Here is a 13745-nt window from a genome sequence, read left to right on the forward strand (position 1 = left end):
CGAGAAGTCATCAAGACCAGCCCCCGGCTCTGAGGCAGGACCAAGTAAACCTAGACCATCCCTGATGGGTGTTTGTCCAACCTGTTCTTAAAAACCTTCAATGATGGGGATTCCACAGCCTCCCTTGGAAGCCTATTCCAGAGCTTAACTAGTTGGAAAGATTTTCTTAATATCTAACCTAAATGGTTCTTACTGTAGATTAAGCCCATTACTTCTTGTCCTATCTTCAGAGACCATGTAGAACAATAGATTCTCATCCTCTGTATAACAGCCCTGAACATATTTGAAGATGGTCCCCCCCATAGCCTTCATTTCTCAAGACTAAATGTGCCCAGTTTTTTAACCTTTCCTCAATGGTTAGGTTTTCTAAATCTTTTATAATTTTTGTTGCTCTCCTCTGGACTCTCTCCAATTTATCCACATCTTTCCTAAAGAGCAGCTCCCAGACCTGGATACAGTACTCCAGCAGAGGCCTCACCAATGCCAAGTAGAACGGGACAGTTACCTCCTGTGTCTTATATACAAGACTCCTCTTAATTCACCCCAGAATGATATTAGCCTTTTTCGCAGCTGCATCAGATTCAATTTGAGATTCGCTATAACCCACAAATCCTATTCAGCAGTACTACCACCTAGCAAGTTATTCCCCATTTTGTGTAGTTGTGTGTTTAATTTTTCCTTCCTAAGTGTTCTGCACTTCTCTTTTATTGAATTTCATCTTGTTGAATTCAGACCAATTCTCCCATTTGTCAAGATGGTTCAGAATTTTAATCCTGTCCTCCAAAGTGCTTACATCCCCTCCCAGCTTTGTGTCATATATAAATTTTATAAGTGTGCTCACCACTCCATTATCAAAATCATAAATGAAAAGACTGAATAGTCTGGATCCCGGACTGACCCCTGCAGGGCCCCAATAGATACCACCTCCCACTTTTGACAACGAACCATTGATAATTCCTCTGAGTAAGGTCTCCCAACCAGTTGTGCACTCACCTTATAGCAATTTCATCATACTCTGGCCCAGCCCTTATTTGCTCTTCTCCACCATTCCTCCACCCCAGTATGCCCCTTTTCCTGAGACAGGGGCCAAAGGGATTCAAGTAGTGGTTCTATGTCAGCTCAGCATCATCTACATTAGGGGAATCCACAGCTGCTGCCTTAAGGCAGCTTTCAGTGCAAAGGGATCTAGCCCTCTGAGTCACAATTCCCTGCAGGAGCTACTCCTGGGGCAGCCCAGCTATGCCCTGCCCTATATTCTGGGGGCTGAGCCTGAAGGCTCAATCTCGCTCACACTAAGTGACAACAAGCACCTCAGCCTCCAAAGCCCTGATCTTGGACATGGGAGATCACAGAATGAGTTATACAAGCCGAATTTTCAATTTTGTAGGGTTAAATACAAACTTGTCTGTTCATTAGACAAAAAAATTACGATAACTAGAATGCCACTGTTTTAAAGGCATGATAGAATCAAGGCTGCAGCTAACTATTTATTCTGCTGGAACAGAGAGAATCTGAATTAGATATCAGCCTTCAATTAATATGTAAAGCAGCAGGATGTCTAATAATTTCACCATGAATATCATGAGGCGCATTACAGAAATCACATATTTTCCAAAGAATCCCTTAAATCCACTAGAAAAGAATTATTATTTTCTTATTCACAAGGAAAGAAGTATTTCAATAAATTATATAAACAACAACAACAATTATTGAAAAACAGCATTTCAGGAGTTCTCTATAGTTGCCTGCTACATGTCCTCCAGATAGGAACCAAACATAATTACTGTTCTAAGTAGAAACAAGAGCTCTAAAGGTATGTTTGACACTGCTCACTGCAAAAACATCTCACAAGAAAATTCATGTGTCTGCCTGGCAGCTTGCTTCTGATGTCTTACTTCCTATGCATCAGCTTTGTTCTTCATTTCTATGGCAGACATTTCCCTGAGCCTGCCTGGCACCAGTCTGCATACATAATATTGTGTATCTTCAACAGTTTTATGAAATTAATACCAATAGCCACATCACTGCAAACACCTGCAGAAGAGTGATAGAAGGTGCTGAATAATTGTGCATGCAATAAAAATATAAAAGAAGGGTCCTGCATGCATGTACCATAGCTGTTACCCTGGCAAAGGAGCAATGCTGCATGACAACAGGAGGGCTCATTATAGATACAGCTGGGAGACAGTTAATGATTTGTTTGGCACAGTTTATGCTATTTCCAGAGTTTGGTAACTTATTTATCTGTCCAGTGCAGCAAAGTATATTTAATGTTTTACAGTGAAAAATATTTTAAACATTACCCAAAATGTTTCCTACCATGAGACAGCATCTTACATCTGAACTGGAGATGTGCAGTTCAGGAGTTGGGAATTCGCGTCTCCTCCCCCGCATGTCCCCATTCACTCCTTGGTGAATATTTGCAGTGTAGTTGTAGCTGTGTTGGTCCCAGGATATGAGAGAGAAAAGATGGGTGAGGTAATATCTTTTACTGGACCAACTTCTCTTGGTGAAAGAGACAAGCTTTTGAGCTTGCACAGAGCTTTTCTTCAGGTCTGCATTCTTCATGTGCCAGACCTGAAGAACTCTGTGCAAGCTCAAAAGCTTGTCTCTTTCATCAATAGTAGTAGTTCAATCAAAGAATTACCTCACCTACTTTGACTCTCTGGTGACTAGCAACTGACAATTAAACATGACGCTCTTCTCTTTCATGGGGAACCCCCCGCCTCCAAAACCAAACCAAACCAAGAACCAGCAACATTAATATCCACATGATGAAAGGGGTGCATAACCAATGGAAACTCTTTCATGGACCTATTCAACAGCAAGAGGAACAAATTAATCCCATGTGATAATAATGCCAAAGGATAATAGTGCTGCAATACGTATCCAGGCAAAACCCATTTGATTCAGCAGGATGTTGGCTGAATAAGAGCTGCGGCACTGGACGTAGGGCATATCCAACACATTTATTTAAGACCCGTTTATCATATACAGATATGGAAGTGTTATATGTCTAAATGGCATCCCCTCCCTCCTCCTGAGATAAGAGCTCTGGCAAGCTAGAACCAGCATAAAGTACACAGGCTGAATTGTTATCTAAATACATTTCTCTGATGACTACCACCTCTTTTCTGTTAATGAATTGTTCATAAAACAATCCTACTTTCTTTGTATTGTATTTTTTACATGTAATTTAATAAAAAAGAAACATTTATATGTAAACTTCTCTGGAGCAGGGCCCGTCTTTTTGTTCTGTGTTTATACAGTTTTAGTACAATGGATTCCTGGTCCACGTTCATAGGTGCTATCACAATACAAATTATAAAAAACAATATAAATGTTCACTGAATAATTTGGATGGAATAATTTTTAGATTGTTTTTCACAAAACTTTCACTTCAGATATTCCCTATCCATTATTTGTGGAGTGTAGCCAGTCACATAGTGAGGTTTCTGCTCCTTTGCTGGACAAATAAGACTTAAAATATGAGAATAAGGAATATGGATTGGCAAGGAACAAACAGTGCTAAAGAAATAATAAATAAATATCCAGCAGCAAATCCTGATGTTCACACGTGAGCAGCCTCGTTCTGTGCATTCGCCATTCCCCACACATCTTAGTGAACAGACTCCATTTGTGTGAGTGTTCAGAAAGACCGAATAACCCAGGGTGTGAGCACAATCAAACCAAATCAATAGTGAGAGTTCAAATAAATGGTCATGAACATTGCATCTGCAGAGTTTGACCAGTTCTCATTCAGATGATCAAACAAAAGAAATAGGACCTTTTCTAATGCATTAGCAGCCTGATGTAGAGACCATAGGACACTGAGCCATTGCAGACTATTGGGTAAGTAATACATATAGACATAATTAAAGAAAACTTCTGTGACCAAATGTAAGTACATTGAGCTCAAGGCAGGGGAATCTGGGTGAAGTTCTATGGTCTGTGTTATACAGGTCAGACCAGATGATCTAACGGCCCCTTCTGGCCTTGAAATCTGTTAAACCATGTGTCTCTGAAAGTAATTAAAACACACATTAAGATTAAAGTAATTGTGCATATATTTGATGTGACTTTAAACTGGTGGCTGTCCTGGCAGCTGCTATCTTTCCTAGCAGCTCTTCAACATGCTTTGAAAGCTTTTTTCTTTTTTCTATTACTGTTAAAAAGAAAAAAATGGGAAGACAGATGCAACAGCATTATGGACTAACCATAGTGTCTAGGGTATAGTGTTCAAGCAACATTGTCACAACTCTCCGCTATTGTCAACACGTGCAAAGCAAGAAGTGGAAGTGAGTTTTGACCACAGATTATCTGTCAGTCAACTGGCATTATCTCTCTCCCTATCTACTCATAAAGCACCCATCACTGTGGTAGCTAAGCATTTTTAATTTATCCTAGCTGCCATAATTAATGGTAGGCAGTGTCTAGGATTGTAGGGAAGCAATGATCAGTGGAACATAGAGCAGCATGTTGGCTGAGCACAAATGACCTCTTCTGACTGATGGCTGAAGTGTTGCAGGATAAGGTAGCAAACTGTGGGATCTTTACATCTGTCCCCTGCCATTGCTCTGTCCTTGTGGGGGTGGGGGTGAGGGAAGTGGCACCTGTCAATACTCTCTAGTGATCCCCACTGGCCCATATAACAAATACTGAGACTCCTTAGGTAGCTATGCCCAACCTCATCTGCTGGAGCAATAGTTCTTGAAATGTGGGGATTTAGGGCATGGAGCATAAGGGTGCGGGAATCGGAGGTCTTCCAGAGTGGAGGAAGTAATATGATGAGCCCAAATTAAACCCACAAAAGCAGCACAATCCAGCTCTACTCTGTGTTGACACTGTTCAGTCTTGTTATTGAAGGGCTTATCAGAGAGTGGGTAGTTTTACATGCCTCCATGTGCTCCAGTGGCTAGATGTACTGGCAGGTGTGAAGAGTGACTTTTTGCGGGGGGATATGAATGTAGTGTGTAATGAAATTTGAGGGGACAGGAACAATACTTGCCTCACAGCAGGGCTGTAAGGATTATATAATATTTGTAAACCATGTTGAAATTATAAAGCCCTGTATGAGCACGAACTATTATTCTCGTCACAGAAGAAATGGCAGCAAGTGTTCCATAATCAGACCTGAGTGTGTGTTGCTGCTTTCTTACACTTTCCTTTGGCTGCGCAAAAATAGTGCACAGAGAACTATACAAAGGGCACAACTGCTTAAATCTGCTCCCAGCAAACAGCTTAATACTATATTTCTAAAAAGTATGACAGATTTATTTTTCAGATGGATGAACAACCTCTCTCTTGCAAATGAGTCTTTTTTATTTGGCAAAAGTTTCTGAATGTGTTCTCCTCTGAGCATACCAACCAAAGGCTGTGTGTGTAATTTTAAGTGATATTATCTTACGTGAACAAATGGTTTACATTTTGTAAAGTCTGTTCCTCACATAAGTAAAGGAAAACTTCCATCTCATCACAGAAATACAGACAACTTTTGGTCTCATTTTTACAAACAAGGAAATTTGGCAGTTTAACTGTTAAATCTGACTATAATTATTCTGTGTTGAGATTGCGCTGATGTCATTGCTGTAACTTGATCCTTCCAGCTTTTGCTCTGGATGCCTTTAAATAGCAGTTCTGTGAACATGTTTTGTACTGATCTCTTTGATTAGTCCTAGAAGGCAATTACCAATACATCTGATATAGATGAAAGCAAAGAGAAGCAATCAAATTTCAACCATGTCTACATCCTTAAGAGTGAGCCCATCTGTCCATGGCTATCGGTTTGACACAGCCTTGCGAAAGAAAGCAGTGGCCAATATCTTTGAAAGCACAGACCAAGAATCTCTTCAGAAGCTCTTCAAAAACTCTGGAGACAAGAAAGCAGAGGAAAGAGCCAAGATCATCCTTGACACTGATCAGGACTTTGAGGAGAAAACAAGAGCATTAATGGCACTAAAGCAGAGGACAAAAGACAAACTTTTCCAGTTTCTGAAACTTGGGAAATATTCCATTAAAGTTCATTGAACTGTCGAAGGAAAAGGAGATGGAAGAGAAGCTATATTTAAAGAACAAGACTGAGTTTGTGAAATATTAACAAATGTGATATTCTCCACAACCATGCAAATTTCTGACAAGTCAAGTGAACCTGAAAAACTGGTCATAAGCATTCAATCCAATTTTACATACAGCAAAAAGCTTCCATGAGTGACTGCAAACTCTCCAAACGCGAAAGAACTGGTGTCAGGAACAAGAGAACCAGAACAGTCTATGCGTGAGTGAAAGATACTGGCATGTTTGGCAAGAAACATACCCAGAGTACCCAAGGCACAGAACGAGAAGATAATGACACAAGCACACAATCAGATTAAATGTTTTCAGTAAATTGGGGTGAAAGCAGAATAGAACGTTTTCTTCTACTTGTTTACTGAAGTCATCCTTTTTTAAACTCATTTACTGAATGTTTAAAAGATTTCTAAGCCTCACTGTTGTCTACTGGGATGGAGGGTTGTAATGATTGATCAGCTATTGATCATTTATTTTGCATTTGTTAAAATGCATTAAAAATGCACCACATAGGTGTAACAAGTTCAATCTTCAGGGAGTGCATTTGCTTTAGAAACACTATGCAATTGTATCTCTTTTCTCATTGTTATGTGGTATACTTATATCATGAATTATTTGCACAAAAGCAAAAATAATGAAGTTCCTTCCCTGAACTGAATTTACTGTGAAAGTCTCTTTTAAGATATTTCATTCACTTTTCATTGATACTAATATGCCATAATTACAGATCTTACTTGTAGATAGTGTGTTAGATATTAGAAATATTCCATGATAATATTTTGACAATACTATGATTATATCAACTATAATTTATTGCATATGGTGAGCTACAAACCTAATAAATTATAACGATGCTATCACTTCTTTCGTCTACAATGCTTTTTTCTAAAAGAGGAGTGGTTTTGTATATTCTTGGTTTTTTACCTTTTAAATATATCATTGTTGGGGGGGGGTTCAAAATATGAGATCTCTTTCTTTAACTGCTAGTAAACCCATTTGGAAGCAGATTCTTAAAACTCCTTGGGGTAAAATCCAGGCCCCACTGAAGTCAATGAGAGTTTTGCAATTAACTTTACTCGGGCTGGGATTTCCCTCCTTGTTACTAAACTGATTTTGGTGCATAAAGGAAGTTGCTCTGATAGAGCTTAAATGGAAATCATCTGACTCTTAACTGCTGATTCTTTTAGGCTGAATTGCTAATGGTTAATATTAAATCAATGAGTATATTTTGCATTTTCTCCCTTAAGCCTCCAATATAAATTATTTAAAAAACCAATAGTTGCAAACAAAAATAAACAATCTGGTTCCCTCCAGGCTCCCGTCTCTCCTGGAAATGAGAGAAAATTTATGGATAATCCTGCCCCACTGAAATCAATGGAGTTTTTATAATTGATTTCAACAGTGGCAGAATCAGGCATTCACAATTTCTGTAGCTGTTTATATTGTACTTCTCACCATGGCGCTTATGCGCAATGTCATTAAACACAGCTACAGAATAGTTATACGTGTCTTCTAATAACCTGCCAGCTGAAAAAAAGAAGTTCCCATGACCCTGTTTATTCTACTGTAAAGTTGAAATGATTCAGAGGAGTAATAGGCCAGCTGCTGCTTTCTTACAGTGAAAAAATACAAACTGGCTATAAATCAGGTAGGCTAGAAATATCCCCTTTAAATTACTTACCAGAGTAGGTAATTGTATTTATTTATAGATTTATAAAGCACATCCAGACATTGCCCAGGAGCCAAGAAGTTTAAAAATGAAATACCATAATACACTGATCAATACCAGTTCTAAGTAAATTCCCCCTAGATAATACAGGCACATCCCAAAAATCCCACAGCAAAAGCCTGAGACATTATTTGAGTCCACAGCATTATTAGACCGTAGCTTGAGGGTCAAAAGACTTGGATTCTGTCAGACCAAGGGGAAGTGAATTCCAGAGCTCAATGCTCCTCCACTTGGGCCCTTGAGCACCAATGTTCACATCTAGGGAACACTAGCAAAAGCCAACTGCATGTAGTGTGGCTTCTTTCTGCAGCAGTTTGGGCTGCTCTATCACTGATCCCCACATTGCCCTGGCCAGAGGCCAAGCTGGAAAGAATTGGGGTGCAGGAGTGAATACTGGAATGACCAGAGTCCAAAGAGCTGGTAAAAAAATGCCAACTAGGCAATTTACCTTTCAAAAAGTCTATTTCATCAAAATCTAAATGTTTCACCAGACCCTGCAGATTCTGACAATGTTTTATGGAAAAGTTTTGAAATGATTTTGAAAAAGTTGAAAAGTTTTGAAACATTTCTTGTTTTATTTTGATATCATAGAAATTTTTCTTTTTGACTTGTTTTGTTTCACTTCATTTTACTCTGATATTATTAATTTTATAGTATTTTAATGTTTCAACATAATCTCCATGGAAGGTTTTGAAAAGGTTGTTTTGATGTTTCTGAATCAAAATGTTTCAGCATTTCAGTTCTGTGAAATATTTCAAGATTTTGACTTTTTCTCCAGATTCAGGACAAAGACAAACATGGAAATATCTGAACTCCGCACAGGATGGAAATTCCATTTTCTGACCCGCTATAAGTTTCCAAGGGCTGGCTGCACCTCTGTATTAAAAGATACAAGTGAGCAAGCTGCTCCACCATTTTATACAAATTAGTTGCAGCTCTCAAGATCCTAGCCCAGAGTCTTTGGCAGAGGTATCTGCCCTTACTATAAGCTGCTAAATGCAGACCTGCAAAAACTGGTTTTGGCTCCCTTCACCTATCTGAACTCACTTTTGAACTGGAAACATCAGGATTTGTGGACTTGGGAAGAACACCTGTGGCATGAGGCCAGGCAATATGTTCTGGTTGGAATAATATGAGAGAACAACATAATATATAAATATAGATCTTGATCCTGCATTCAGTTCCACGCAGGCAGACCCTGTGCCTGTTCAGAGCCCCCTTAAGGGATTCTGCATTGGCACAATCCTTTATCCCATAGCACAGTGGCACCGTACAAATAGCTGATGTGATGTGTAGCTCCAAGAACTTTCCAAATGCTGGGCCTGATCTGAAGCCCATTGAAATTACTGGAAGGACTTCCACTGACTTCAGTGAGCTTTGGACCAGGCCTTTTATGAGTGGATGCAGTCACTTCAAATCCCTCACTTAAACGTTAACAGACATCTGTGGTGTGATGACTTCAGGCAAGCCACTCAGGAGATTTGTGTTGCAGAGTTTTTTCCATGTAAATTACACAAGAAATGGGCTTGTGTGGGAGACAGAAATGCTCTAAGAATAAAATCCCAAGGGGATGATGATAATCACGGAAGTCCGTATTCCTTTGCTTAGTATTATATACTGAGAATGGAGAGGCTTTCTCGGAAAGAATTCAGAAACAGCCAGTACCAACTCATCTATGTGCTCGCCTCCTTTCCTTAACTGAAATCAACTGCTGTCACTTCCCCTAATATGGTTAAGCTTCCCACGGTCCATCTCTGATCTTCACCAATTCTCCCCCTATATTCTTGGTTATTAGGTTTTATAAACAGTTTGCATTTCCCATGTAAAATAAATTTGTTGCTCTCAATCCAGTCACTCATTCCCACATTCCCAAACCATCACTGCTTAAGACAGTCTGCTGAGCTTTGTGTATGGGCTCAAGGATAGAGTAGCAGTGGGTGCATCTGGTCAGGAATGAAATGCACTGCTAGTGCTTTGGAAACAGAGCCAGTGGCAGAACTGGATTGGCGAGTATGACTCAGGTGTGCAGATATGTGTATTTTATAGTCTGTCATTTGTTGAGCTGTCCATGTCATACTTATTTAAGAATTATATTGTTGCCTGTTACCAAAGCACCTCCATGCCTCACATCTATAATAATAATCTGTCATAAATCAACAGCGTATCGCAGAGTCCTGTTGGGAAATGCAAGTTTGCTCCTGTAGAGATAGTACATATGAATCCACTATTCAGAGTAATGGCCATGCACTTCCTGTCAGGGATAATGGGTACGGTAGTCTCCTTCTACAGCTCCTTCCTACAGCTATCTTCTGTGCTATAGAATATTATGGCAATCTTCTATGCGACACATCATCCATAATCTTTTCCCACCCAATTCTAACCAGCACACAGGAGAAGCTAGATGTGGTGGCCTGCCAACTCCACCCCTTGTAGAACAGGAATCTGAAAGAAGCCATAACAGTGGCAAACTGGCAGCAACACCAATTATGCAATATGATAAGATCCTGTGATTTAACAATTTATAGTCTCCCTTATCTAATTACATTTAAATCATTAGCCCAAATAGGTTCTATGAAAAGTACAGACTGTGTTAAAAAAAGTCACTTGTTTATTCATTTTCTGTGGCTATAATCTGCATTTCTGCATCTCATTTCCTGCAGTCTTGATCTTCACTCCATTTCAGCTATGCATATATTTGATGCATGGTAAAGCAGCTCATGTTTCTGTCATTGCTACTCTTCTCACCAGTGTGTTAGGCTAGCTCTCATGATACAATTGCTGGTAAAGTGTTTACACGTGACACGGTCTGTAACACAAGTTTCATCAAGCTCAGTAAAATACTCTCTCTCTGTAAGGCTGATGTTGCTCCCTTGCTTTCCTTGCTGCCGTTGGAAATACCACCCAGGACACCTATGCAATTCAGTGCTCATGATGGCCCTTCTACAAGAATGAGTCCTGCTAGCGGAAGGGGATGCTCTTTCTGAGGTTTGCACTATGCCACATATATATAATTCACACAGAATAGGCATATCAGGGCAGGTCATCCGCATTGTGCTGGGCCCTTCCTGAGCATTTTTTGGTGCAGACTCTGTGTCTGTCAGAGTAAACATGCTGCAGTCATCAGACAGTGCAGAAACGCAGCTGCAAAGTACAGCATCTATTGTCAGGTCTCCCCTTGCAACAAAAAGAGGAAAAGGCCTGTTCAAGATATTTCCTGCCTTCAGGAGTCATGTATTTCCATTAATTCTTTTCACTGAGTCAAACTGGCTACACTAGATATCCCTGTGTCTGTGTCCTAGAGTCCTCGGGAACATGCGTCTCACCAGCTAATTTTAAACTGCTCCACAAGTGTGACACAGTAAAGACAACTATGACAAAATGATTCTGTGCATGTATTCTATCAATCTCAATAAGTAATACTAGACAACAGCAAGGAAACAGACTCTTGAGGTTCACAGTAAATGAAATAAAAAATATAGGTACTTCCATGGCTGGAAGAAAATCTGTTAAAAGAGGTTTAAAAAAAAAGACCATATTTTATTCAATATCTAACTAAAAGCATCACTATGTGCAACATCCAGTCTGCCAAACTCAGAACATCTTGAGGAGAGAGAAAGGAATATTCAGAATAACTGGGTGCAATTTATAAGGAGCCCAAAGGAGACAATCCTGAGGACGACAGTAGTAGCATAATCACAGAGGAGCATCTCAGTCCTTCCTCATCGCTAATCAACGAGTTCCCAGCATCATCAGGTTTCCATTAGAAATATCGTTCTTATTGCCTGTCCATACCAGAAGATGTCATTTAGAATATGTAAATATTCTTAGGTTCCACCTGTTCTTGTGTAGAGAAGAGGCTTTGAGACATTACCAAATGGCAGGATTCAAGGTCCTGTGGCTTTTTAGCCTCTGGTGAAAGGTGCACTAGGTTTTGCAAATAGAGCATGAACCACAGCTGATTATGATTGTCATGTCAGTGTTTGCTTTACTTCTAAAAGGCCAGGCTGCTTGGATCAGTAACAGCATTTACTGACACAATGTCCCTCACACAACACTGGGGAATGAGACAGATTAAAGATTCACCTGCAGCTGGATGTAACTGTCAGTCTTGTCAATTTTACTCAAAAGTTCAAAGAACAAACTTTTTCTCATAAGCAATGGATGTGCAGAATTCAGCAGCATAAATGTACCAGAGAAAGCTATGTTGCCTACCTCTGTCAAAAGCAGGCTTGGCACCTTCCAGCAATAAATAGCTGAACACTGAATACACTCTAGCCCAAGGGCCAAGGCAGCAGCAGTTATGTAGGTAACAATGCGGCTCTCAGCATGGTGGTATCCAAGGGCCTGGGTGTACTGTATATTATAAACCTGTCATTATGGAAACAGGAGGCTTTTGCTTCCTGCCTTACAAACCGGAGCTGCAAAAGCTATGGAAAGAATGTCAGGACCCCAGGCCAAAATTACAGTGAGAGCACAGGACGTCTGCTGGTTCTTGACAAGCAGCTCACAAAAGAACAAGAAAAGAAACAGCTGTGACAAACATCTGCTGTTTGGGAACTATGTATTATATAGGTCTTTCCAACCTGGGCATCAAAAATAGGTACTGAGCAGCAGAGAGAGCTTCTTCTGCATAGGGTTCTGAAATGGGTCAAGAGTGATCCATTGGCTAATAGGGTGATGGGTTCAAAGCCTGCATGTTGGCCCCAATTCAGCACAAGTACCAGCCTTAGGACAAGCAGTGAGCCTGTGAAAAGAGCTCCAGAGGGAATCGCCTCTCCACCATGCAACTTGTAAGGAACCTAGAGCTGTGATTGTGATAGAGACAAAACCAACCTTACCATCAACTGGAGGCTCTAAGCAGTGGTTTGTGGCCACACTGAATCATCACATTATTGAGGTAAATTAAGACACCGAAAGGAATTAAGAACGTAACTAAATACGGTGACACCCAGGCACACTCCCTGGAGCACACTCACCAAGATACTTCTTTTTGCCATTTTCATCAGGGAAACCTACAATTTTTGGTGAAAATGTTAAAAAATATCACCCTGGATGAACTCACCAAGAGTTCACAAAACAAAAGCTGTTAATTTTCAACTAGCAAATTCAAAGAAAGAATGGAAAATTGTTTGCTTATTTACAAAACTACTAAATGCAATTTTCTCTGATTTTGTTGGTGCTGAGAATATTGTTGTTGAGCTTTAGCTAGACTAAATTAGCTCCTGTCTGCCTTTCACTTGGAGAAGTAGTAATAATGAAATCACAATCTAGCCAGGATAATTACCTCTCTTGTGGTCTGAAATAATATTTTATTACAAAACACTTTTCCCTCTCAGATAACACACTTCTTATATGATTTTGGTGTTCAATAAACATGTGTATGCCACAACATAGTTTGTGGGGAAGAACTGTTGGGGATAGCAGTGCCAGTTCACTTTTTCTTTGCTTTATTGAACAACATAAAATCCCTGTCTAACAATAAGCTGTTTAAAATCAACAAATATCAGGGTAATGGGATATTTTCAAAGCATTTCAGTGAATAATGTACTTACAAATCATGGAATACTTAGCAAATAAGTGAAGAAAAGGCCAACATTACTAATGTTACCACCTACAGAATCGCAAGACTATTTATTACGCACAAAAAAATATGTTAAAAAATACCAAGGTTGTAATGTCAAACACTTAAAAGTTAGGAAATGCCAGAATTAAGAAAACCTAATTCAACCCTTTGTGCATATGCATTATAATACACTCTTTAGTTATATGAACACATACTCATTTTTCCACAAGACCTGTACCCCATTCAGTGCCCAGTGCTCTGGGGAATAATCAGGGCTGTGTAATGAAGGAGACTGTTGTGTGTAGGTGCCCTGATTCACCTGGTATAAGCTGCCACCCATTGCAGCCTACACCTACTATACAAGTCAAGACTCAAGTAACCAAGCAA

The 13745-nt window shown here is 39.7% G+C and overlaps 1 protein-coding gene and 1 long non-coding RNA gene across 3 annotated transcripts in view; one reads left to right on the forward strand and one right to left on the reverse strand.

Moving 5' to 3' along the window:
* LOC137151034 (uncharacterized) overlaps window positions 1–13745 on the reverse strand; it is a 122134-nt gene that overhangs the window by 34713 nt on the left and 73676 nt on the right. The window lies entirely within an intron of this gene.
* On the forward strand, window positions 5669–6915 carry TCIM (transcriptional and immune response regulator). Its single transcript, XM_067544754.1, has one exon. It carries the CDS (start codon window positions 5707–5709, stop codon window positions 6025–6027), a length of 321 nt encoding a protein of 106 aa, XP_067400855.1. The 5' UTR covers window positions 5669–5706; the 3' UTR covers window positions 6028–6915.

Source organism: Emydura macquarii, unplaced genomic scaffold (assembly GCF_026122565.2).
Source record: "Emydura macquarii macquarii isolate MOO-44397 ecotype Brisbane River unplaced genomic scaffold, CSIRO-AGI_Emac_v2 contig_201, whole genome shotgun sequence".
Lineage (NCBI taxonomy): Eukaryota > Metazoa > Chordata > Testudines > Chelidae > Emydura > Emydura macquarii.

Excerpts from the sequence above, each read along its gene's own strand:
- TCIM (XM_067544754.1), top strand. The coding sequence starts at position 5,707 with ATGAAAGCAAAGAGAAGCAATCAAATTTCAACCATGTCTACATCCTTA.